This window comes from Macaca mulatta, chromosome 1 (genome assembly GCF_049350105.2).
Source record: "Macaca mulatta isolate MMU2019108-1 chromosome 1, T2T-MMU8v2.0, whole genome shotgun sequence".
Taxonomy (NCBI): domain Eukaryota; kingdom Metazoa; phylum Chordata; class Mammalia; order Primates; family Cercopithecidae; genus Macaca; species Macaca mulatta.
The window spans coordinates 151,731,033-151,757,759 of NC_133406.1; the positions used below are offsets into that span (position 1 = coordinate 151,731,033).

Consider the following 26,727-nt stretch of genomic DNA (forward strand, 5'->3'; position numbering starts at 1 on the left):
CGTTCTTTCATTAGTAAGAGTCCCTGCGTTTTACATGGGCATGTATGTGGCTGCTCACCTAGACCCTATATCCCAGTTTCTCCTGTAGCTAGGTATGCCATGTGGTTAAGTTCTGACCAGTGGGTTTGTAAGTATTAGAAGAGATGTGTACAGCTCTAGATCCTGCCTTAATAAAAGATGTATCCTTACTTTTTCTCCTTCCCAGTGGCTAGAATGTAAACATGATAAAGGAAATTACCAACAGCTGTCCTATGCTACAAAATGCAAGCCATAATAAGGATACATTATCAAAAAGATAGGAGGAGCTTGGGTCATACTAGCCTGGGACTATTAAGTGTGGACTGTTAACATGAGAAACTTCTATCATGTTTAAGTCACTACTATTTATTATTTAATTATAGCAACGCTACCTGTATATCCTTCCTTAAAAACTTCTGGAATCCTGGCCAGATGCGGTAGCTCACCCCTGTCATCCCAGCACTTTGGGAGGCCGAGGCGGGCAGATCACGAGGTCAGGAATTTGAGACCAGCCTGACCAACATGGTGAAACCTTGTCTCTACTGAAAATACAAAAATTAGCCGGGCATTAGCCGGGCGTGGTGGTGTGCGCCTGTAATCCCAGCTACTTGGAAGGCTGAGGCAGGAGAATTGCTTGAACCCAGGAGGTGGAGGTTACAGTGAGCCGAGATAGTGCCACTGCACTCCAGCCTGGGTGACACAGCGGGACTCCGTCTCAAAAAAAAAAAACCAAAAAAACATGGAATCCTGTGGGAAGTTTCTCTTGTTTGGGTCATCTATTAGTCTGCTAGGGACTGTGCTACTGCCCAGAGAGACTGAGAGTACTGGTGGTAGTGACGTTGGAAGATTTTCTGGATTGGATTGGATTGACAGTTCTTTATTATAGATAGAATGAATAAGCTTAAAAATCAATATGAGGCTTATGAATATAAAACTATAATAAAGAGAAACAGGGATCCTGTGGACTTGGCAGAAAACTGTACCCATAACATAGTTTAATTACTCAGAGAAAGTTACAGAAACCAATGTGATCAATGAGCTAAAGGGTCCATTATTGAAATATTATGGAAGATTTCTATTAAATGTCAGAAAAAAGTAACACAGCACAAGGAGACCAACACGATAAAACTGGCTTTTAGGCGGTAATTGGCAGACTTAACACTAAAAAACTAAATCAGTAAAGCAGAGAACAAACCTGAGACACACCCACAGTGTGCAAGACGACAAGATATCTATTAGGTTAGTCAGACAAAGTACCCGCTATGGTACTACTTGAAGATCCAGGTGAATAAAGTATTAAAGATAAAAGAGAAAAAAACTTTACATTCCTAGCAGAAGAGCTCAGGGCTACAAATCAAGAATTGTGCACACCACTGGGGATTGCATTCTTTTAATGTTTTAAAAATTATATTAATAGAGACTTGTAACCTACCACTTTCTTTCTTTGTTTTTTTTTGTTTGTTTTTGTTTTTTTTTTTTTTTTTTTTTTTTGAGACAGAGTTTCACTCTTGTTGCCCAGACTGGAGTACAATGGCATGATCTCGGCTCACGGCAACGTGCAACTCCCAGGTTCAAGGGATTCTCCTGCCTCAGGCTCTCAAGTAGCTGGGGTTGCAGGCATGCGGCACCACGCCCGGCTAATTTTGTATTTTTAGTAGAGACCGGGTTTCACCATCTTGGTCAGGCTGGTCTCAAACTCCTGACCTCAGGTGATCCACTCACCTTGGCCTCCCAAAGTGCTGTGATTACAAGCGTGAGCCACCGCACCCGGCCTAAAAAGTTACTTTCAAAGGACCTAAATCATGTTGACAGATTACTTCTCTGTGACAGTTGCTGAAATACAATGAACTTATCCCTAATTCTTCAGTTTGTCATTTGGTACAAAAAGGAAGCCATAGAACAGTCTTCTGAGCCAGACGCAATGGTGCATGCCTGTAATCCCAGCACTTTGGGAGACTGAGGTGGGTGGATCACCTGAGGTCTGCAGTTTGAGACCAGCCTGGCCAACGTGGTGAAACCCTGTCTCTACTAAAAATACAAAAAATTAGCCGGGTGTGGTGGTGGATGCCTGTAATCCCGGCTACTCGGGAGGCTGAGTTAGGAGAACTGCTTGAACCTGCAAGGCAGAGGTTGCCGCCGGCCAAGATACAGCCTGGCCAACAAGAGCGAATCTCCATCTCAAAAATAATAATAAATAAAAAGAGCAATCTTTTATACGGATTTGTACATAAATCTCCAAAAATACAGTGCCGAATTATCTTTGTTAATTGTCGCTTGAAACAGCACTAATGACTATTCGCTTAACATTTTTGGTTCTCCTTTAGGGTATATGATGTAATTGTATTTCTCCCCTTTGAAGCATAACCACTTACTTGACTGGCTTTGGCCAGTGGCATGTGAGTGGAAATGTTAGTGTCACTTTTGGTCAGAAGCCATTATGAAGTCTGTGTATAATTTCCCACATTCCCTTCCCCATCCATGGTAACTGGCAATATCTCAGGTGATAAAGATCTTGTCACCTTGAATAAGGATGGTGTAAGAAGCTTCCAGCTATCCCTTTATAGATATGTAATGTGAATAAGAAATAAACCTTCATTTTAAGCCACTGAGCTGCTTTAAAAATTGTTCCTCCAGTATAACTTGATTTATCCTAACACATAAGTATTAAAGTATAATAAATCTCAAACAATTGTGGTTAGCTTTTTTTTTTTTTTCTTTTTTTTTTTTTGAGACGGAGTCTCGCTCTGTCGCCCAGGCTGGAGTGCAGTGGCCGGATCTCAGCTCACTGCAAGCTCCACCTCCTGGGTTCACGCCATTCTCCTGCCTCAGCCTCCCGAGTAGCTGGGACTACAGGTGCCCACCACCTCGCCCGGCTAGTTTTTTGTATTTTTTTAGTAGAGACGGGGTTTCACCAGGTTAGCCAGGATAGTCTCGATATCCTGACCTCGTGATTCGCCCGTCTCGGCCTCCCAAAGTGCTGGGATTACAGGCTTGAGCCACCGCGCCCGGCCTGTGGTTAGCTTTTTACAACATAAGAAGACGCGGTGGCTGGGTGCGGTGGCTCACACCTGTAGTCCCAGCACTTTGGGAGGCCAAGGATGGAGAATCGCTTGAACCTGGGAGGCGGAGGTTGCAGTGAGACTAGATCGCACCACTGCACTCCAGCCTGGGTGACTGAGCGAGACTCCGTCTCAAAAATAAATAAATAAATAAGTAAATAAATAAATAAAGACAGTGTGTAAGAAACACAGTGGTCTGGTAGGAAGACAGACATTTAATAAACTCAACACTTACTCCTATTTAAGGTACTTAGGGTAGAATAATGCTTTAATAGACTGTTTCAATTGTATGCATAATGTTGAAATGTTTCAGTTTAAAATGAAGAGCATTGTTTTGAAAGTTTTGACTAGTGCTTTAGATATAAAATATAAATGAAAGTTAAGCATTGGAAATGCAATGTGGTTTTTTTTTGGAATATGTTTTTTGCCACTGATGGGGTTCTATATCTAGAAGTCAAATTAAATTTTAAAAAATTAATAGTCTATTAAAAGTGACTGAATGTAAGCATATAAAATATAGCAATTAGTAGTTAGAAAATGAGATTTTTAACATAAAAAATCTAGGTCTAGTCTTAAGCATGGCATACATAATACTTTGAAATCTGCAAGAAGACCTTGAGGAAAGAGTATTCCCTTGTTGAAGAAGATAAGAATTGTTCTATGATTCCCAAAATAATATATAGATTTGGTGTCATTTAATTCAAAATCAGTAGTATATTGGTGGGAATGAGTTTTTAATTTTTAATTTATTGAGCTGTAATTGCATACCATAAAACATAGTTTGAATTTTGACAGTGCATGTACTGGTGTAACCCGCACCCTAATCAAGATATAGAGACCGTTTCCCTCACCTTAGAAGTCATTTTGGCAGCCGGGCGTGGTGGCTCGTGCCTGTAATCCCAGCACTTTGGGAGGCCGAGACGGACTGATCACAAGGTCAGGAATTTGAGACCAGCCTGGCCAACACCGTGAAACCCCGTCTCTACTAAAAATACAAAGTTTAGCCAGATGTGAAGGTAGGCGCCTGTAATCCCAGCTACTCGGGAGGCTGAGGCAGGAGAATTGCTTGAACCTGGGAGGCAGAGGTTGCAGTGAGTCGAAATTGTGCCACCTCACACCAGCGTGGGTGACAGAGTGAGACTCCAGTTGCGGGGGGAGGGGGGAAAGAAGTCATTTTATGCCACTTGCCTGCCAGTCCCACCCAGCAATAGCCGTGGAACTGATTTCTGTTCTCATAGATTATTTTCCCGTTTTTTCAACTTCACTTGAATGAAATCATACAATATGAACTTTTTTGTGACTGACATTTTTGGTTTGAAATAATTTCAAAAAAATTTCAAAAAGTTTTGAGATATATTTGTTATTGCATGTGTGAGTAGTTTATTTACTGAAGAATATTCCATTGTGCACATTTTTCTGTTGATGGGTTGTTTCTAATGGGGCAGTACACTCACTCCATCCCTCAGTATCTGTGGGGGACTAGTTCCAGGACCTCCCTTGCATAGCAAAATTTGCAGATGCTCTAGTCTCTGATACAAAATGATGTAGTATTTGCCTATGCACATCCTCCCATATACTTTAAATCAGCTCTAGATTACTTCCGTAGCGTAAATGTATGTAAATAGTTGTTTATACTGTGCTCAGGGAATAATAGCAAGAAAAAAATGTCTGTACATGTTCAGTACAGGCGTTTTTTTTCCCCAAATGTTTTCAGTCTGTGGTTGGTTGAATCCGTGGATGCAGAATACACAGATACAGAAGGCCAGCTGTACTTAAGAATGGAATTGCCAGATTGTAAGATAGGTGCCAGAGTGACTAAACCACTTAAAACTGGTGCAAGTGATTTTTGACAAGTATTCTCGGTTTCTTCTTGAAAAATGAGATGGAATTCGTATTCTCTTCAGAATATGGTAAAATGTTTTAGTTAATACCCTTTAGACACCACTCTAATGTATGGATTGAGAGCTATACATGTGTGAAATACATAAATACACATATTGGGTGTGTTTACTTTTTTGGATGGGGAACTTGATTAAAAGTGTTAAAGATCACGCTCTAGATGGAGCGAGGAGTTGTGCATATATATGTATTATAGTAGTGTAAGTTTTCTTTGATACTATATATCTTCACATAGACTACAGTGTGTGGTTAAGAAGGAAACTAGTGGAAGTTCGTATGTTTCTTGGTTTCTGGGATATGTGAAGTTTTGTGTATTTGCTAATTAGCTGACTTCTTCCTTTTCAAAAGTTGATTATAGATTATACCCAGGCATGGCTGCCTTGTACCACTTAGCCCTTGAAAAAATTTTGTCTTGCAGCTTTCTTCCAGAGCAACTTTTAAAAATACTACTCCATTTAGATTTTCTTCAAATGAAAATTCTTTATGTATTCTAATTTTTTCTGAATGGACTTGCCCTATTTCTTGTTACTCATGCACTTAATCTGCTGGACTAGTTGTAGTTGCATGGTATGCTAATTGAGTTATTTTGGAAACTTCATTCCTTATGAATGCTCTTTTGGGTTGTTAAATATAAAAAGAGGGAATGGTTCTTAGCACAAACCACAGATTCTTGAACGAGTCGTTTAGATCATTCCTACGTATGTGGAAAAATTACATCACCACCCAGTGTTGTGTTTTCTATTTATACTATGCTACCTTAAAATAATCCATCTTAAAAAAAATTAAAAATCCATCTTGTCTTTATAAAAACAATATAAAGCAGGCAGCAAATGGAACTCATGGTAAGGTATTTCAGAAAACGCTATGAAATGAAGCATCTTAGCTAACTAATGGTTTATCTTTAGATTTCTAGACAGACTTAAAAGGTGTGGGCATACCTTCTGCCTTTTCACTTATGCCATTGTCTTGATACATTCATGTATGTTAATAAAAATATTGCAAGTTACTGATGACGTTTGATGATTTTTTTTTTTTTAAGCTTAAAATTTAGTAAGTAACTCTGGGTTTGAAGGCCACAGTGATTTTTGTTCTGTGCGTGTTTGTGTTTTTATTTTGCCAAATAGTAAAGTTAGATTGTCTTTTCTCTCTTTGAAAACATAAGTGCATGGGAACACCGTGGTATCACTTTAATTGGTGGATGCTATTAAAGGGACTAAATTCTGTCTAAAAATACTATGCTGGTGCTTATGATGAATTTAGTGAAAAGAGCTTGCCATGAAACAGGTACAATATCTAAATTTTAGGAAAACATATAGGTGCATACATATGAACGAAAAACACAGAGCATATATGAAAATATAGTGGTCGTCACTGGGTATTGGGAATGGAGGTAACTTTTTTTTCTAACATCTTTTAGTGAGCAAGTATTTTCTAAAAAGGAAGAAAACTTGATCTCTTTAGTGTGATCTCTTTGGGACATGGGTTTGTTGGTGAATAGTACTCACTGCACAGTGGTTTGGTAAGGTTTCAGTGCACAATGACAATTTGATACTTTTAAGTACCTTTTTAAAATCTGTGTAATTCACATTACTTCCTAAGTTTAGTGATGTTTATTATGAGGAAGAGGAAATAGAGAAATCCTTGTAATGCCATCCATCTAACGCTTTTCTCCTTGTTTTGGGCCACCTCCTCGATGTGATGTATTAAAATTGCCTTCTGACTTACCGCCCTGCTTCTGCCTGCCTTGCCTGTTCTCATTGCATGCAGGGATGGCAGATGGGAACTCTGCCTCTAATCTCAATCCCTTTGTAATGTGGACACATGGTAGTCCAACTGATAATCTACTTTTACCTCAGCTGTTTAAAGAAAAGTTTTTCTGTTGCGTGCGGTGGCTAACCCCTGTAATCCCAGCACTTGGGGAGGCCCAGGTGAGTGGATCGCTTGAGCCTAGGGGTTCACGACTAGCCTAGGTAACATGGGCAAAACCCCGTCTCTACAAGAAATACAAAAATTAGCCAGGCATTAGTGGTGCATATCTGTAGCTGCTCAGGAGGCTAAGGTGGAAGTATGGCTTGAGCCTGGGAGGCAAAGGCTGCAGTGAGCCGAAATTGCACCACTATACTCAAACCTGGGCGAGAGAGCGAGATCCTGTCTGAAAAATAAAAAGAAAGAAAAAAGAAACATTTTGTCAGAGGCTTCAGGAATGAATCATTCTCTTGAACATTTGCTTACTTTCGACAGGGTCTCACTCACCCAGGCTGGAGTGCAGTGGTGTAATCATGGCTCCCTGCTCCCTGCAGCCTCAACCTCCTGGGCTCAGGTGATCCTCCCACCTCAGCCTCCCTACAGGCATGTGCTACCATGCTCAGCTAATTTGTTTTTGTATTTTTTTGTAGAGACAGGGTTTCACCATGTTGCCCAAGCTGGTCTCGAACTCCTGGGCTCAAGTGATTTTCCTGCCTCAGCCTCCCAAAGTGCTAAGATTACAGGCGTGAACCACCATGCCGAGCCTTTTCTTAAATCTGTCACTAAGATTAAATTACATGATCACTATACTCTGGTTGTTTATGAGCATTTAAATTAATTTTTATATACAAAATTTTAAAGTTAGCATAGTCTAGGTGGAATTCCTTCTGTTTTCTCTGTTCTTTGCTGTCCTCCTGATCAAGTACTTAGCAGAGCACTTGGGAACTTTTAAAGTCTTCTATGGAGATTAATGTTACTGTTTTGTTATTTGGGTTTTTTTTTTTTTTAATTTGAGGCGGAGTTTTGCTCTTGTTGCCCTCTTGTTGTGAACTCAGCTCACCACAACCTCCGCCTCCTGGGTTCAAGCAGTTCTGCCTCAGCCTCCTGAGTAGCTGGGATTACGAGCATGCACCACCACGCCCAGCTATTTTGTATTTTTAGTAGAGACAGGGTTTCTCCATGTTCGTCAGACTGGTCTCGAACTCCCAACCTCAGGTGATCCGCCCGCCTGGACCTCTCAAAGTGCTGGGATTACAGGCATGTGCCACCATGACCAGCTAATTTTGTATTTTTAGTAGAGACAGGGTTTCTCCATCTTGGTCAGGCTGGTCTCGAACTCCTGACCTCAGGTGATCCGCCTGCCTTGGCCTCCCAAAGTGCTGGGATTACAGGCGTGAGCCACTGCACCTGGCCCGAGATTAATATTTTAAACTGATGCCTCTCCCTTATCATCCCCACAAAAAAGGAGAAACTCAGAATATATGCTATCTTTCTAATTTTCATAGCAGTAAATAGCGAATATTGAGCACGTAGTACTACTTTTTAAACACTTTACATGCACTATACGTGGGTATTATAATATCTTATTTAATCTTTATAATCTTTAAAATACGAGGTTAAGGAGAATTTTAGAGCTGAGGTAATAAAGACATAGAAATGAAGTAATATTCTAAGGCTAAGCAGCAAAGGGCAGAGTTCACACTCTTGACTATTATATTAATTGACTGTTAATACCATAACTCTAATTGCTGCAGTAACTGGTTTCTGCCATTTGTTTCTTTCTGCTTGCTGTGTATACACAAAGATGAAATGGTCTGGTTCCTTCCTACTTTCAGCTTCATCACAATTCACTGAAAAAGCTCATGTTTTATAATTGGAGTGTAGAACAGACTCTGATGTGCATTTCAGTTCTAGCTATGTGATCTTAGGCTAGTTCATCTTATTTGTGAAGTGGCAGTAAAAGTGGTACCTCCCTTGATAAGGCTGTGAAGATTAAGTGAGAACATGTACAAAAGGGCACAATGAGTATCGTGTGTAAGTGTTCAGTGTTAACTTTTGACTACTCTGAAGGTATTGCCAGACATTGAGATTTCTCACCAAAACAGTAATAATACGGTTTACTTGTGTCTGCTTTTTTTTGACATCATGTATTTAGATGCTGCCTCTTGGCTTAAAGAGAAAAGTTTGCCAACCAGACTTTGTTCTTACTGATTCTAGGCTTGAAGTTTATTCTGTATAAATTATTTGGCCACATATATTTTTCATCAAATTGTTACTTTGAAACAGAAGCTTAGGCTTATTTTCTGCAAAGCATTTCCCACCAAAACTTAGTGACGTTTTAATATGAAATTATTTGCATTAATACCATTCTAAAAAATGTTTTCTGTTTTTTTCCCATGCCTGTTGCAAATTTTGTGCAAAATCTGGTTCTTAATCATTATTACATTGTTTGCCTTTGCATCACATATGAATAGCTGTACTTTGCTACTTTTGACATTCTTTTTCTTCCAAGAGTTAGAATATCATAGCATAATGTTTCAAGAGGATTATTGTTAGACTGGTACAATAGTTAAAGGAATGCTTTAGGACAAATGTCTGAAATGTGATATTTGAGCTAGATCCTAGATGTCCATGTGGAGATTTCCTGGGAATAAAATGGCTTAGTTGGGCATTGGACAGTGTAGTTAAGTAAACCTTATCTTGACAAAATGATTCAGGTATGTGCTTATATTCTTAGGTGACCGGGTTATCGATGTGGGATCTGAATGGCGAACTTTCAGCAATGACAAAGCAACAAAAGATCCATCTCGAGTTGGAGATTCTCAGAATCCTCTTCTGAGTGATGGAGATTTGTCTACCATGATTGGCAAGGTAATAAGTCCATTTGGCAGGAAATACCAATTGCAGAATGACCATAGACCTGAGAGTTTGGGAACTTTGCAAAAGTATGTCACTGTACCAGTGGGGACTCTTGACCTGTCTAATAAGATTTGCCAGTAATATCATTGTGAATGAAGGCTAACTTGTGTGTTTATTCCATCCTAAAGTGGGGAAGACTTTTAAATCAAATTAAATCCAAATTAAATCCAAATTACAGGGCCTTTATATCAGACCTTTTTTTCATAAATCACATTTTGTATACACACAAAAAATGAGTGTAGTGTGGCCTTCATGAGTTAATATTGATATATTCTTTGAATATCAAGAATGTCTTCTCGGCTGGGCATGGTGGCTCACGCCTGCAGTCCCAGCACTTTGGGAGGCCGAGGTGGGTGGAGATCAGGAGTTCAAGACCAGCCTGGCCAAGATGGCGAAACCCCGTCTCTACTAAAAATACAAAAATTAGCCGGGCATGGTGGTGGGCGCCTGTAATCCCAGCTACTCAGGAGGCTGAGGCAGAGAATTGCTTGAACCTGGGAGGCGGAGGTTGCAGTGAGCCGAGATCGCGCCACTGCGCTCCAGCCTGAGCGACAGAGAGAGACTCCATCTTTAAAGAAAAAAAAGACAAAAACTTGTCTGGGCAACAGGCTGGAGTACAATGGTATAATCAAAGCTCACTGCATGCTCAAACTCCTGGGCTCCAGTGATCCTCCTTCCCTGACCTCCCAAGTAGTTAGGACAGGCGCATACCACCACACCTGGCTAATTTTTATTTTTAAAAATTTTTTTGGCCAGGCTCGGTGGCTCACGCCTGTAATTGCAGCACTTTAGGAGGCTGAGGCGGGCAGATCGCTTGAGGTCAAGAGTTTGAGACCAGCCTGGCTGACACAGTGAAACCCCACCTCTACTAAAAATACAAAAAAAGTTGTCAGGCATGGTGGCGGGCGCCTGTAATTCCAGCTACTCAGGAGGCTGAGACAGGAGAATCGCTTGAACCCGGGAGTCGGAGGTTGCAGTGAGCCAAGATCACGCCACTGTACTCCAGCCTGGGTGACAGAGTGAGACTCTTGTCCAGGCAGGTCTTGAACTCCTGGTCTTAAGCAGTCCTCCCGCCTCAGGCTTCCAAAGCGCTGGGATTACAGGCATGAGTTACCATGCTGAACCCTGCATAGCCTGTTTTGTTTTTGAGACAGGGTCTAACACTGTCGCTCAGGTGGGAGTGCGGTAGCATGATCTCGGTTCACTGCAACCTCCCCCTCCCAGGCTGAAGTGATCCTTCCGCCTCAGCCTCCCAAGTAGCTGGGACCACAGGTGTGGGCCACTACACCTGGCTAATTTTTTTTATTTTTTATAGAGACAAAGTTTCACCATGTTGCTCAGGCTGGTCCCAATTCTTGGGCTCAAGTGATGCACCCACCTTGGCTTCCCAAGGTGCTGGAATTACAGGTGTGAGCCACCATCCGTGGCCAAGATAGAAATATTTTTAAGCTGCTAGATTTATCACATAATAAATTTCTATGTGTACGTGGGCATATTTTTCGACTTTCTATTTTTTCCTGTCCTGGTCCAGTTAGTCAAATGCCGTACCACACTGTTCTAATATATAGTAGCACTAGTTTTCCCTCATTGCTCTTCTTTTTCAGCATTTTCTTCACTAGTGTTTTCCATTTAAAGGTTAAGTTTGTTTCATTTTTTAAAAAAGCTTAGGTTTGTTCACTTGCATTTTTTGTACCTTTGGAGTTGATCATATGATTTTCCTCCTTAGCTCTATTAATATGATGTTTTATATTAGATTCTTTAATATATTTGTGGAACAGTCTCCACTTGGTTGATATTACTGCCTTTTAATACGCTGTTGGATTCTGTCTTCTGTGGGGTTTTTTGGTTTTTTTCTTTTGAGACAGGGTCTCTTTCTGTCACCCAGTCTAGAGTGAAGTGATGTGATCATAGCTAACTGCAGCCTCAAACTCCCAGGCTTAGGTGACCCTCCTGCCTCAGCCTCCCGAGTAGCTGAGACCACAGGTGTGCGCCACCACACTCTGCTTGTTTTGTTTTGTTTTGTTTTGTTTTTCTGAGACGGAGTTTCACTCTTGTCGCCTAGGCTGGAGTGCAATGGCGTGATCTCAGCTCACCACAACCACCTCAAGCGACTCTTCTGCCTCAGCCTCCCAAGTAGCTGGGATTACAGGCATGTGCCACCACGCCTGGCTAATTTGTATTTTTAGTAGAGGCGGAGTTTCTCTCTGATGGTCAGGCTGGTCTCAAACTTCCGGACCTCAGGTGATCCGCCCGCCTCAGCCTCCTAAAGTGCCAGGATTACAGGCATGAGCCACTGCGCCCGGCCTGTTTTTTAATATTTAATATTGTCACTGGGGTTTTGGTCAGATTAATTTGCAAATTGACATAGGGAAAATTGACTTCTTCATAATAAATCTTGTATTCAAAAACTCATAATGGGCCGGGCGCAGTGGCTGAAGCCTGTGATCCCAGCACTTTGGGAAGCCGAGACGGGCAGATCACGAGGTCGGGAGATCGAGACCATCCTGGCTAACCTGGTGAAACCCTGTCTCTACTAAAAAATACAAAAAAAAAAAACTAGCCGAGCGTGGTGGCGGGCGCCTGTAGTCGCAGCTACTCGGGAGGCTGAGGCAGGAGAATGGCGTGAACCTGGGAGGCGGAGCTTGCAGTGAGCTGAGATCCGGCCACTGCACTCCAGCCTGGGCGACAGAGCGAGACTCCATCTCAAAAAAAAAAACAAAAAAAAACTCATAATGCCTTTCCATTTCCTTAGGTATCTTATGTGTCCTTCAGGAGATGTTTGAAATTTTCTTCATGAACATCTCACATGTTTCTCAAGTTTATTCCAAGATTTTCGTTGTTGTAATTGAAAAATTTGCTTTCCTTGTCTTTTAACTGGTTGATTGTACTTATGAAGGGTATTGATTTCTATTTATTTTGACCTTGCTGCTTTAGTGAATTATGTATAGCAGCTGTGTTTTAGTGATTTTCTTGCATACTCCAGGTGTATAAAGATACTATCTGCAAATAGTTTATCACCTTCTTTCCAATTTTGTACTTCCGATTTTTCTCTTGGTTAATTGACTCGTTTTTCTGATCAGTGTTATAAAATGGTAGCAGTGGGAGGTGCATTTGTCTTGTGATTTTGGTGATAATGCTGGTAATGTTTCTTCATTAATTGTACTGGCTTTGGGCAGAGGAGAGTGGTTTTCTTATGTAAAGAAGTACTCATTTGTAGTGTCCTATGAGTTTTTATCAAAAATGAACTTTGAATTTTGTTCATTTGCCTTTTTAGCACCTTTGGAGATGATCATGATTTTTCTCCTTAGATCTAATAATATAGTGTTTTACATTATTTGATTCTCTAATAATATCTTGTGGAACAATCTCCAGTTGGTCATGATATGCTACCTTTTAATATGCTATTGGATTCTGTTTTCTAGTATTTGATATTTTTTATCATATTTCTAAGTGAAATTAGACTCCTTTTTCCATGGTTTTGTCAGGTTTTTGTATCGTATTTCTATTTATACACTTTAAGCTTCACATTTTCTATGTTCTTGAACAGTTGTTAGAATTACATATTCCTTTAGTATAGATGGGCAGGATGCACAATTCAGATTTCTAGTCTATATAGAATCAGATCTTGTAAGTTATATTTTCATAGAAAGTGTCCCATTATTCATACTTTCCAAAACGTTTTTTCATAGTTTTAACTGTTCTATAGGGTACAGGAGCTGCAAGTTTTGATGAATTTGGCAATTCTAAGTACCAGAATCGGAGAACAATGAGCAGTTCTGATCGGGCAATGATGAATGCATTCAAAGAAATCACTACCATGGCAGATAGAATCAATCTACCTCGAAATATAGTTGTAAGTTCTTGTCTACCTCCTTTAAGCCATTCTGGCATTGACTTTGCATAATTTAATGAACACATGAAATTTCGATATTGCAGCTAATTAAATGACATAGAGTTAAACTTAGTTTCTCTGCTTTGAAGGATCGAACGAATAATTTATTCAAGCAAGTATATGAACAGAAGAGCCTGAAGGGAAGAGCTAATGATGCTATAGCTTCTGCTTGTCTCTATATTGCCTGTAGACAAGAAGGGGTTCCTAGGACATTTAAAGGTAAGTTTTTACCTTTTTTTTTGTTGTTTTTTTGTTGTTGTGGTTGGTTGGTTGGTTGGTTGGTTGGTTTGTTGAGATGGAGTCTCACTCTGTCACCCAGGCTGGAGTGCGGTGGTGCGATCTTGGCTCACTGCAACCTCCGCCTCCCATGTTCAAGCTATACTCCTGCCTCAGCTTCCTGAGTAGCTAGGATTACAGGCACGTGCCACCACACCTGACTAACTTTTGTATTTTTAGTAGAGACGGGATTTCGCCATGTTGGCCAGGCTGGTCTCAAACTTCTAACCTTAGGTGATCTGCCCGCTTTGGCCTCCCAAAGTGCTAGAATTAACAGGCGTGAGCCACTGTGCCCAGCCTAAAATAGCATTTTCTACATCATATTAAAGAAACAGACCAATGTCAGGCAGCTTTGACACTTAGAAGCTAAGTCATCTTTATTGTCACTACAGTAATCCACTTGAGCATCATTTGCCAGTGTCTACTTATTTTGTTCCTTGACAGCAAATTCATAGAATGTTCTTTTAGGCTGTTTTCCCACGTAGACTCATTTTAGTCCATGTAAGCCCACTATGTTCTTTGCTAGTGAGATCTTTTGATGGACTGTTAAAATTTTGTGGGCTTTCAGGCCTGTAATGGTAAACCAAAGTAGGCCATTTACACATTTGGTTTACATGAAAACAGTTTCCATTTCTAGCACCAGTCTCTGTAGATGAGGGAGTCAGGCTTTAGAAAGTTATCAGTGAAGGCCAGATACGGTGAGTCACACCTGTAATCCCAGCAGTTTGGGAGGCCGAGGCGGATCACCTGAGGTCAGCAGTTCAAGACCAGCCTGGCCAATATGGTGAAACCCCGGCTCTACTAAAAATAGAAAAATTAGCCAGGCATGGCGGTGCACGCCTGTAGTCCCAGCTACTCGGGAGGCGGAGGTTGCAGTGAGCCAAGATTGCACCACTGCACTCCAGCCTGGGCGACAGAGCAAGACTTCATCTCAAAAATAAATTTAAAGAAAGCATCAGTGAAGTTTTTTCTCTTGAGGTGTATTGTTTGCATTTTTACACTTCAGTTGGAGGCTTTGAAAGAACTGGTATTTTTCATACAGTTTGCAGTTACATGGGAATATGTGACAGTTTGTTCAGTGTTGCTCACTGACTTACACTACCAAAGCTCAGGTTAGCTGAAGACTATACTTAACCCTTTATTCATCCAGTGAGTATTTATTTTTTATGTTTTCTTATGTAAAAGTGAAGAGGTGATGGCCTTTATCATCATCTTTTTTGTTGTTTTTATAATTAAAACAGAGCTTTTGTTAAATTTCTTCTGAAAGTGTATGGTGGTTGCATCTGGGAATAACAGGGTCAAATATTTTATCTCATCGAGCTATATAGCCCATAATTGCAGGGATTTTATGTACACATGACACTGTGTTGCCTAAGAGGCATCCTTTAGCTTGAGTATTTTCTTTCAGCTCCTTGATAACACTGCTTACAACAGGTTAATGTATAAATATCAATTTTTCATTTAAAGAAATTTACTTGCAATGAATTAATCCTTAGAGCAGTTAATATTTGGAAAGATTAAGACCTAAATTTAGCCAGGCACAGTGACTCACACCTGTAATCTCAGCACTTTGTGAGGCCGAGGCAGGTAGATCACGAGGTGAGGAGTTCAAGACCAGCCTGGCCAAGATGGTGAAACCCCATCTTTACTAAAAATACAAAAAATTAGCCAGGTGCGGTGGCAGGCGCCTGTAATCCCAGCTACTCAGGAGGCAGGAGAATCGTTTGAACCCGGGGAGCAGAGGTTGCAGTGAGCTGAGATGGCATCACTGCACTCCAGCCTGGACAACATAGTGAGACCTCATCTCAAAAAACAAACAAAAACCCTACATTTAAAGAGTGAAGAACATTAGGCCAGGCACAGTGGCTCACGCGTGTAATCTCAGCACTTTGGGAGGCCGATGCAGGAGGATCACCTGAGGTCAGGAGTTTTAGACAAGCCTGGCCAACATAGTGAAACCCTGTCTCTACTAAAAATACAAAAGTTAGCCAGGTATGGTGGTGCACGCCTGTAGTCTCAGCTACTCGGGAGGCCGAGGCAGGAGAATCACTTGAGCCCAGGAGGTGGAGGTTGCAGCGGGCTGAGATCGTGCCACTGCTGTTAGCCTGGGCAACAGAGTGAGACTCCGTCTTAAAAAAAAAAAAAAAAAAGTGTGATGAACATTAAAGTTAACTGAGAAATTTGCAGTTATCTCTGGGGGGGAGTATCACTGAGAGAATTAGGGTTTTATCTTTAAGGCATGATTGAATGTTTTACAATTAGAATGTATGTTTATAATTAGAAATGGTAGATTTTAAGATGAACTATATGGCTTAAGTGAATTGATTTATTTAATTTTTTTTTCTTTTAGAAATATGTGCCGTATCACGAATTTCTAAGAAAGAAATTGGTCGGTGTTTTAAACTTATTTTGAAAGCACTAGAAACCAGTGTGGATTTGATTACAACTGGGGACTTCATGTCCAGATTCTGTTCCAATCTTTGTCTTCCTAAACAAGTGCAGATGGCAGCTACCCATATAGCCCGTAAAGCTGTGGAATTGGACTTGGTTCCTGGGAGGAGCCCCATCTCTGTGGCAGCGGCAGCCATTTACATGGCCTCACAGGCATCAGCTGAAAAGAGGACCCAAAAAGGTAGGGTTCGTCATCAGGAAGTGTGGCAGTAAACTGTGAAATTCACAGCATGTGATTATTTTTCCATTTTAAGTTTGAACCAGGTAAATAGCAAGAACCCACATTTGGCCGGGCACAGGGACTCATGCCTGTAATCTCAGCACTTTGGAAGGCCAAGGCGGGTGGATCACCTAAGGTCAGGAGTTCGAGACCATTCTGATGAACGTGGTTGAAACCCCATCTCTACTAAAAATACAAAAATTAGCTGGGTGTGGTGGTGGGGCTTGTAATCCCAGCTACTTAGGAGGCTGAGGCAGGAGAATTGCTTGAACCTGGGAGGTGGAGGTTACAGTGAGCCGAGATTGTGCCATTGCACTCCAGCCTGGGCAACAGAGCAAGACTCCATCTCAAAAAAAGAAAAACCCACATTTAAGACATCGTTCCTCAACATCAAAATGTTAAGAAAAAATGTTTTGCTTTTAAATTGCTCATAAAAAAAAATGTTCAGAGACATAACCCTGTAAACCTAATATTTTTCCCATTTGAATTATTTTAGTTTGTACATCTTTTATTCTTACAAATTCTTTTTTCTCCCTAAATATATCCTCTTGATCATACTCTTTTCCTCCCCAAACTTACGTTTTTAAATCTTAGGGGTCAGGGAGGCATGCTTTGTTTCTCACTGCTTGGCATGGGATCCTGCAGATAGACACGCTGTAAAATATGTGTTGGCCATCAGCCTTTAACATTCTCTTAAGGTTGGTTTTTTCCCATCTTGTACAGTATTTTACAGTTTCTTAATACAAATTCTGAAGTAAGTAGACGTAAGTGGTTCAGCCTTCTAAAACCATGTTTAAATTTAGTGTTGTAGGAAAACTTTCACCAGAAGTATTAAGTGAATTTCTTTTCCTTTTTCCTTTTTTTGTTTTTTTTTTGAAACGGTCTCCCTCTGTTGCCCAGGCTGGAGTGCAGTGGCACAATCTCAGCTCACTGCAGCTTCCACCTCCTGGGTTTAAGCTATTCTCGTGCCTCAGCTTTCTGAGTAACTGGGACTACAGCCACGTGCCACCACGCCCAGCTAATATTTGTATTTTTAGTAGAGATGGGGTTTCACCACGTTGGGCAGGCTTGTCTCGAACTCCTGGCCTTATGTGATTCGCCTGCCTCTGCCTCCCAGTGTGCTGGGATTATAGGCACAAGCCACCACGCATGGCCCACTAACTCCCTTTTAAATTTAGAAGTGACTACTCCTTTCTAAATCTTTGAGGATTATAGAAGTTATTCATAAACAAATGCATGTAAAGAAATTCATAAACTAGGTGCGGTGACCAGCCTCCTGGCCAACATGGCAAAACCCTGTCTCTACTAAAAATACAAAAAAATTAGTCAGGTGTGGTGGCACACATCTGTAATCCCATCTAGTAGGGAGGCTGAGGCAGGAGAATCACTTGAACCCAGGAGGCAGAGGTTATAGTGAGCTGAGATCATGCCACTGCCCTCCAGCCTGGGTTGATGGAGTGAGGCTCTTTTTAAAAAAAAAAAAAAAAAAAGGTGGCAGGGCGTGGTGGCTCACACGTGTAATCCCAGCAGTTTGGGGGAGGCCAAGGTGAGTGGATTGCTTGAGGCCAGGAGTTGAAGACCACCCTGGCCAACATGGCAAAATCCTGTCTCTACTAAAAACACAAAAATCAGCCCAGCATGGTAGTGCACACCTGTAGTCCCAGCTACTTGGGAGGCTGAGACATGAGAATCTCTTGAACCTGGGAGGCAGAGGTTGCTGTGAGTCTAGATTGCACCACTGTACTCCAGCCTGGGAGACAGAACAGGACTGTCTCAAAAAACAAACAGAAAGTGAGTTAGTGAATTACTGGCCTCAATAACTTTGTAATACTCTATTCACAACAGCCTTCAGCTTAGGCTATATGTTGAAAAAATAATAAATGATAGGAATAATTGGAAAGAGGAAGCCAATCATTAGTTATTTAAAGGAGCCATTATCCATTCCCTTTGGCCTTCACTTACGTTTTAAGGAAATTTTGAGTCTTTTAGTAAAATTGAGAAGTTGCAGTTAGGCAGTTTGTCCTTGAGGTACATTTCTAGTTGTAAAGTTTATTCTAATGAACAACATGGAAACATTAATCTTGGTGCTTTCTGCTTTTTAGCTTTATATGAAAAGTCGTCTTCAAATGTAAGGTCCTTCTCTTCCCTGCACAGCAGGCAGTTGATATTCAAATAGTTGCCATTTATTGGTATTTAGATGTAGAATAATGTAATGCAGTGTGAGATAAGGAAATTTAAAATTAGCTAATTGTACAGTGATGGCAGGCATTCACAGTGAAAATCACTAAAACCTCACTGATTTGAATCAACTGTGAAAAGGTGATAAAATGAGTTTGTATTAAAAGATGTTTAGGCCAGGCATGGTGGCTCATGCCTGTAATCCCAGCACTTTGGGAGGCTGAGGCAGGTGGATCACCTGAGGTGAGGAGTTTGAGACCAGCCTGGGCAGCATGGTGAAACCCCGCCTCTACTAAAAATACAGAAATTAGCTGGGCGTGGTGGCAGGTGCCTCAGCTACTCAGGAGACTGAGACAGGAGAATCGCTTGAACCAGGGAGGCAGAAGTTGTAGTGAGCCGAGATCTTGCCGTTGCACTCCAGCCTGGGTGACAGAGCAAGATTCCTTCTTTAAATAAATAAGTGATGTTTAAAAATCCATTTTAATAAAGCATTCATAATACTTAACCAAATATTGTAGTGGCAGTCCTTTGGTATTTCTTTTAATGACTTTGAAAGGAAAAAAGGGACAGTGACTTTAAAGGGTAAAAGTGGATCTATTAGGATTTTGTAATAGACTAGAAATGTTCGTTTGAGCTAATAATATTTGCTTATGTGCTTGTATCAGTGAAAAGCATCTCCGTATGCTATAAGTAGCTGTTTGACCTCGATGTATTAAGTAGAAAAAAAGACTGTAGAACAATATTTACAGTGTAACATTTTGTTTTTAATAGGGACCTCTTAACAGAAGTTAGCTAGAGGAGATTTTGCATGGGAACTTTCAAACACAGAAATAAAAAGTGAATTTCTTTACAAGAATGTATTTGTGGAGTACTTTGTGATCATCAGAAAGATTTATAAAGAAAAAGGAGCAGTCAGTTGTAAATACGATACCCAGTATAATAAGATAACACTCCTAATACTAAGTCCTGAACCCTGTTCATATATTTTATATTAAACTCCTTAAAACATTGACAGCTCTGTAAGGTAGTAACTACTGCTATCATTTTTATTGTTGTTGGTTACTGACTTTAGCTCCCGCTTTTTTTTTTTTTTGAGTCAATATTTGGTTAAGCATTATGAATGCTTTATTAAAATGGATTTTTAAACATTTATTTATTTATTTATTTAGAGATGGAATCTTGCTCTGTCACCAGGCTGGAGTGCAGTAGCACGATCTCAGCTCACTGCAACCTCCTCCTCCCGGGTTCAAGCAATTCTCCTGCCTCAGCCTCCTGAGTAGCTGGGACTACAGGCGCCCGCCACCACGCCTGGCTAATTTTTTGTATTTTTAGTAGAGATGGGGTTTCACCATGTTGGCCAGGCTGGTCTTGATTTCCTGACCTAGTGATCTGCCCAACTCGGCCTCCCCAAGTGCTGGGATTACAGGCGTGAGCCACTGTGTCTGGCCTAGCTGCTGCTTTCTACCTTTTAGTATGTATTTCCATTATCAGTTTTTAGAAATCACTTCTGGTTTTGTTTTTAAGTTTGGCGCTTTATACTGTATAATCATATCTCACAAATGACAATGCAGGTAGTAGAAAGGAGGTAGGATGGAAATGACGGTTAATGTTTTGATTTTTGTCTTTTAGAAATTGGCGATATTGCTGGTGTTGCTGATGTTACAATCAGACAGTCCTATAGACTTATCTATCCTCGAGCCCCAGATCTGTTTCCTACAGACTTCAAATTTGACACCCCAGTGGACAAACTACCACAGCTATAAATTGAGGCAGCTAACGTCAAATTCTTGAATACAGAACTTTGCCTGTTGTACATAGCCTATACAAAATGCTGGGTTGAGCCTTTCATGAGGAAAAACAACAGACATGGTACGCATTCCAGGGCTGAATACTATTGCTTGGCATTCTGTATGTATATATACCAGTGAAACATATTTAATGATTTAAATTTCTTATCAAATTTCTTTTGTAGCAATCTAGGAAACTGTATTTTGGAAGATATTTGAAATTATGTAATTCTTGAATAAAACATTTTTCAAAACTAAAGTTTTTGTTATATGTTACATTTAACTTATACATAATTATAAATAATGCAAATCATTGCAGCTAATAAAGCTTTATTTCCATTACTTATATATACATAGTTTTTTATTTTAATAAATTCATGGAAAGAGCAAAAGCTTTTGAGAACCATTGTTAACATCCACATCGTATTTAGTGTCCAGTTTGAAAGGATTCATATGTGAGATTTATTAATATGTCTATTAAACAAGAAGTGATGAGCTTGGACCTTTTGAAAGGCACCAGCTTGACAGACATTAAAATGTTCTAAGTATGTGATTTTCTCAGTGAACTTATTGAGCAGAGAAGATGATGCTGGTAAATTAATAGCAGCAGCAGATCAATAGATTTTAATTTCTGGATGTTAAAATCTCATGTTGTAGAATCTGCATATCCCTGGTTCTTTTTTATTCTTTGTTAGGCTTACTGGTATACTCACAGACTAAAGAGCATTTCATTTATTATCTATTATTTTTTGATACAGAGTCTTGCTTTGTTGCCCAGGCTGAAGTCCAGTGGCCCAGTCTCAGCTCACTGCAACCTCTGCCTTGCCTCCAGGGTTCAAGCAATTATCCTGCCTCAGCCTCCCGAGTAGCTGGTATTACAGGTGCCCACTACTACGCCCAGCTGATCTTTTGTATTTTTGGTAGAGACAGGGTTTCGCCATGTTGGACAGACTGGTTTAGAACTCCTGACCTCAAGTGATCTGCCCACCCTGGCCTCCCACAGTGCTGGGATTAGAGGCGTGAGCCTCCACACCTGGCCTAAAGAGCACTTTAAATGAAGATTACTGGGCCTGCAGGTGGTTTTTACAGGGGACTTGAATCCAAGCTAGACATCACCACTGGTAACTGCACTGCTCTGGAAACAGGTGTCACAGTTCTGAAACATCTGAAAAGAGGTTAGCACTAGATTAGAAAGACGATCTCCTGTTGTGGCCTGGTGGGCAGGGTCAGACTCTGGTTCATAGAGGGTCTTTGCCAAGAGCAGACCTCCACTGCCATTCTCCTGACCATGGAGTGGGGATAAGTATTGGTGCCATGAAGACAAGTGGTATTTCTGCCTTGAACAAAACATAGGACACTCATCCAGTATTGTTTAGAGCTGGGGGAGAAGACCGGAAAAATAATCCTGTCAGGGAGAACCTGTCCCACCCAGCGTGAGGCCTAGGAATAAGGAAGCTTCAGTCGGTGTATCCCTTCTGGACACATCTTTGATCCCTAGCATCACACATCTCCACATACGGACTAACGAACAGTGGTGCTCTCTAGTGTTCCCCAGGTTCTAGTGACTAGCCACAAAGTTCCCCATTCAGTGACCACTGCAGTTACCAAAGTTTATTTTTGCACTTAGTAAAGGTCAGTACCTACACATTATAGAAAATTAGGAAAATATGTAAATAAGTCACCCAAAAATAACCAGTATGTTGGTGGGGTTTTTTTCTTTTTTTTTTCGAGACGGGGTCTCACTGTAGCCCAGGCAGGAGTGCAGTGGCAAGATCTTGGCTCACTGCAACCTCTGCCTCCTGAGTTCAAGTGATTCTACTGCCTTACCCTCCTGGTACTTTTTTTTTTTTTTTCCATTTCAGCTTCTTGCTGTGCTTATTTTAAGAGAAAGGTTCTCACTCTGTCACCCAGGCTGGAGTGCAGTGGCATGATCATAGCTCACTATAACCTCAAACTCAGGGTGAACTGATTGTCCTCAGCTTCCCAAGTAGCAAAACTACAGGTTGAGGACACCACACCCAGCTAATTTTTTCTATTTTGTAGAGACATGTCTCACTATGTTGCTCAGGCTGGTCTGAAACTCCTGGCCTCAAGTAATCCTTCCACTTAAGCCTCCCAAAACATGAATTACAGGCATGAGCTACCGTGCCTGGCCCACATTTTTTCCAGCATAGCTGATTAAGATGTAATAGGCTTGTTTAGTCTGTTCATTTTTCTGGTTAAAAAGATGTATTCATTAGGTAGCTAGAAAAATTCAGATAACGGGAAAATAAAAATCTGGCCCTTGCTACTCGTGTCAACATCTTGGGCCGGTTTTTTTTGTTGTTTTTTGCTGCCTATACATTTGTAAAGCTTGGATCAGGAGAATTGATTTTGAAGATTAGTCTGGGGTCAGAGGGTATGTTTGGGCTGTTTTTTTGTTTTTTTGTTTTTGTTTGAGAATGAGGCATTGTTGTAGGCATTTCTTGAAACTAAAGGAATTAAAATGCTAGTTTTTATAAATCCTCCGTAAGCCACCCATATGGTTAAATCAGCTTAATTCCAAATACTGAAATAAGGAAAAATGCCTATTCGAAGGGTAACTAGTAGCACTGTGACCTGTTTTTTCCTTCCATCCCTGGCTTCACATGCTTGAGTGTTCTCAAAAGGGGTAAAAGTGGTTGGAATTGGATCCATTGTTAATAACCCTTTTGGGAAGTCATTAAATCTGACTACTGGAACATTCTCACTTTCAGCAAAGAAGCGCAGGGCTCAGCAGCAATTCTGTTTGGGGCTCAGGCCCCTCAAGCCTTCTTCACCTGAGCAGGCCCTAGTCCTTATTTGTCTATTTCTTTGAAGACTGTTCCATCTTTTAAATATAGAAGTTTATAGTTGGATGATTTTCTACTAAAATTCACTCAAGATACGGAGTGTTCATTCACAACTAAATCTTACTTATTGTGGCAAAATTGCTAATACTTAGACTTTTTTTTTTTCCTTTTTTTTTTTTTTTGAGACGGAGTCTCGCTCTGTCGCCCAGGCTGGAGTGCAGTGGTGCTATCTCGGCTCACTGCAAGCTCCGCCTCCCGGGTTCACGCCATTCTCCTGCCTCAGCCTCCTGAGTAGCTGGGACTACAGGCGCCCGCGACCACGCCCGGCTAATTTTTTTTTGTATTTTTAGTAGAGACGGGGTTTCACCGTGTTAGCCAGGATGGTCTCGATCTGCTGACCTCGTGATCCACCCGCCTCGGCCTCCCAAAGTGCTGGGATTACAGGCCAGGCCCTACTTAGGGTGAAAAGAATTTGACATACTTTGAAAACAATACATTGTAAATTAGTGATTCAACGTGATTTATCGCTTGAGTTGTGAAAAATCCTGTATTAAGTGGACACCCACCTTATTGAGAGATGAGCATACTTGGATCTTGAAGCCAGCTTCTTTTGGGGCCTACGTTTTAGCAAGTAAGTAATATTACTGAGCTATGCAAGATAGTTTCTACGAAGATAACGTGGATCCGCTTTGTACATGTTAGCATTTTTTTTTTTTTTTTTTTTTTTTTTTGTGACGGAGTCTCTGTCAGCCAGGCTGGAGTGCAGTAGCACAATCTCGGCTCACTGCAACCTCCGCCTCCCAGGTTCAAGCGATTCTCCTGCCTCAGCCTTCTGAGTAGCTGGGATTACAGGCGCTGACCACCACACCCAGCTAATTTTTGTATATTTGGTAGAGACGGGGTCTCACCATGTTGGTCAGGCTCATCTCGAGCTCCTGACCTTGTCATCCGCCCGCCTTGGCCTCCCGAAGTGCTGAGATTACAGATGTGATCCACCTTGCCTGGCCACACGTTAGCATTTTTAAACAGTTGAAGTCTTCATGAATATGGCTCCTTGCATTTGGGTATTTGAAACATTCACTGGAAGCCACTTTCATTGATAACCTGTGGTATTACTCTGAGAGTTCAAAGATTTGATTATACGTTTCATGAAATCTTAGCTTCAGTGCTCTGGTCCAGTCTCCCCATTTGGTATATCAGAGCAGTGTAGAGAAATGAGAAGATCTGCACGAGCTCTCTTAGTAGTAGCAAAGATGAGATGGACTGAGGTCTCAGTCATTCAATCCAGTGTTCCTTCCACTGAACCACACCATTGAAGCTCACCTCACAGGACGTTGCCTGAGGACCAACTTTAGTTGTACCCTTCAAATATAATTCCATTCAGTTACGAAAGAGAACACTTAAAGGCAAAACTTGTATCTGGCTTCTTGAGGAGAACTTTTGAGAGTTTTTGAATTATCTTTAAATCAGCCCAGGTGACAAAGAGTTAATAGCCAGAAATTGTTTAGCCTTTCCTCCAAACTTAAATGCTGCTTAAACTACATGCCTCTTGATAGTAAGCATTTGTGTTCAAAGCAACATTGTACTTTACCAATGGTTGTGTTTGGTTTCTGAGCTAATTTTGTTTCACAGGTGCAAGATTTACTTTAATTATCAAGATGAACAGCTGTGGGGGTCAGCCTATTACCCATCTGGTCCTAATCCAGCCAAGAGGCCTCTGTGCCTCATGCCAATATTTCCAATTGTCAGTGGCCCTGACTTTTCCTGTTGCTGGAGTTTTAATCTCATCTGCCAATTGTGGCGCTATTGAAAGATCTTCTGATCCCCTGAACACCACCTCATTCTTCCCTTCCCAGATACATACACACACACACCCTTCATCAGAATCTCAAGATTGTAAGGCACCACTACAAGAGCCCCATTCAGCTGATCTCTAGCCACAGAGACCCCAGCATCTTTCATAAGCATAAACTTCTATTCGTAATCCTCATTGGCATTTCTGGGGCAATATTTAAACTGGCATTTCAGGAGGCTCAAGCTTGCACTTGGTGAAAGAGGAGGAGGGAAAAGGTGACTCTGAGAGGAAAAAACCTCTTTTTCCCTCTACCCACACACTACTAAACAACTTTTCTGACACTGTAATGTGCGGGTATTTCCCCACACACACTTAGCAATTCTCCCGGAGACACCAGCTTGGTGTCCTATCATTCAATTCTGCCACTGTTTACCTGGAGATATATGCATCAGATCCCACAGGTTAGGGGCTCATTCCCACAAAAACTGCCCCCCCTCACTTCAGACACCAATTGCAAGTAGTAGGTTGTCACCTATATCTTTGGCAAAACGTTGGGGCTCTCACCAGCCCCTCTTTGGGTTCCACTATTGTGCTAGGGCAGCTCGTGTGACTCAGAAACACATTTAACAGCTTATTATAAAGGATATTACAAAAGATACAGTTGAACAGACAAAGAGATGCATAGATCAAATATGTAGGAAGGGCACTGATGGCCTCTGCAGGCACACCTCCCTCCTGGAATCTCCACATGCTCAGCTGCCTGCAAGCTCTCCGAACCCTCTCCTTTTGGGATTTTATGGAGGCTTCATTATGTGGGCAGGATGGATTACATCACTGGCCATTGGTATCAACTTTCAGCACCTCTGGACCTTGGTAGGGGGTTGGGACTAACCCCTCTCATTACATGGTTGGTTCCCGAGGCAACCTGCCCTCATCTGAGGCTATTCAGCAGCCTGCCAAGAATCATCTCATTAGGACAAAAGATGCTCCCATCACCCAGAAAATTCCAAGGGGTTTAGGAGCTTTCAGACTCCCTGATCATTCAGGTAATTACAGAGTTTCTATCCAAGTGCCAGTCTAAATACCAAGACCTCCAAGAAGTCTTCACTGAATTCACAAAATTCTAGGTTTGCTTGGAACTGTATAAAGTGCGCCTGGAACATCTTTTAGTTTAAGAAAGCAAGGAGGTACTCAAAGACCAATGGGGTCGAAGTTTGGGACAATCTAAGCATCCAAGAAAAAAGTATAATACATTTAAAAATCCATGAATTCACAGTAATACACAACCATACCAACCATAAAAGCAAAGAAAAATTGAGGGAAGAAAAAGCAAAAGCTTAAGAAAGAACAAGCTAAGAATGGCTGCTAATCAATACAGAAGGAATACTAGAGTTAGAAAATTATTTTGCAACTACCAATGTAATGATTTATTCAGATGAAGGTAATTGGAAGGATAAAACCACTGAAAGGAAGGTTTTTGGGAAATAGAATAAATAATCTCAAGTATTATCTCAAGTTGCTTACTAGTTACAAAGGAAAAATACATCTTTACAAAGAGTTCTGATGATCCACCTTAACCATGTGATTGAACTTAAATAGTAGATACTTGACATTACATATCTCCTTATGTGATGCAATAATATGCCATACCACTAATGTAATATTCCTTAAAAAGGT

At 41.0% G+C, this 26,727-nt stretch overlaps 1 protein-coding gene across 1 annotated transcript in view; it reads left to right on the forward strand.

Annotated features, from left to right (window-relative positions):
* The window catches only part of GTF2B (general transcription factor IIB), a 38,432-nt gene extending 17,679 nt beyond the window's left edge, over positions 1 to 20,753 (forward strand). The window contains 5 exon segments of the mRNA NM_001266870.1: positions 9,460 to 9,593; positions 13,348 to 13,494; positions 13,623 to 13,752; positions 16,160 to 16,441; positions 20,288 to 20,753. Of these exon segments, the coding sequence (NP_001253799.1) occupies positions 9,460 to 9,593; positions 13,348 to 13,494; positions 13,623 to 13,752; positions 16,160 to 16,441; positions 20,288 to 20,421 (827 nt within the window). The 3' untranslated portion in view covers positions 20,422 to 20,753.
* Positions 20,754 to 26,727: the final 5,974 nt, after the last annotated feature.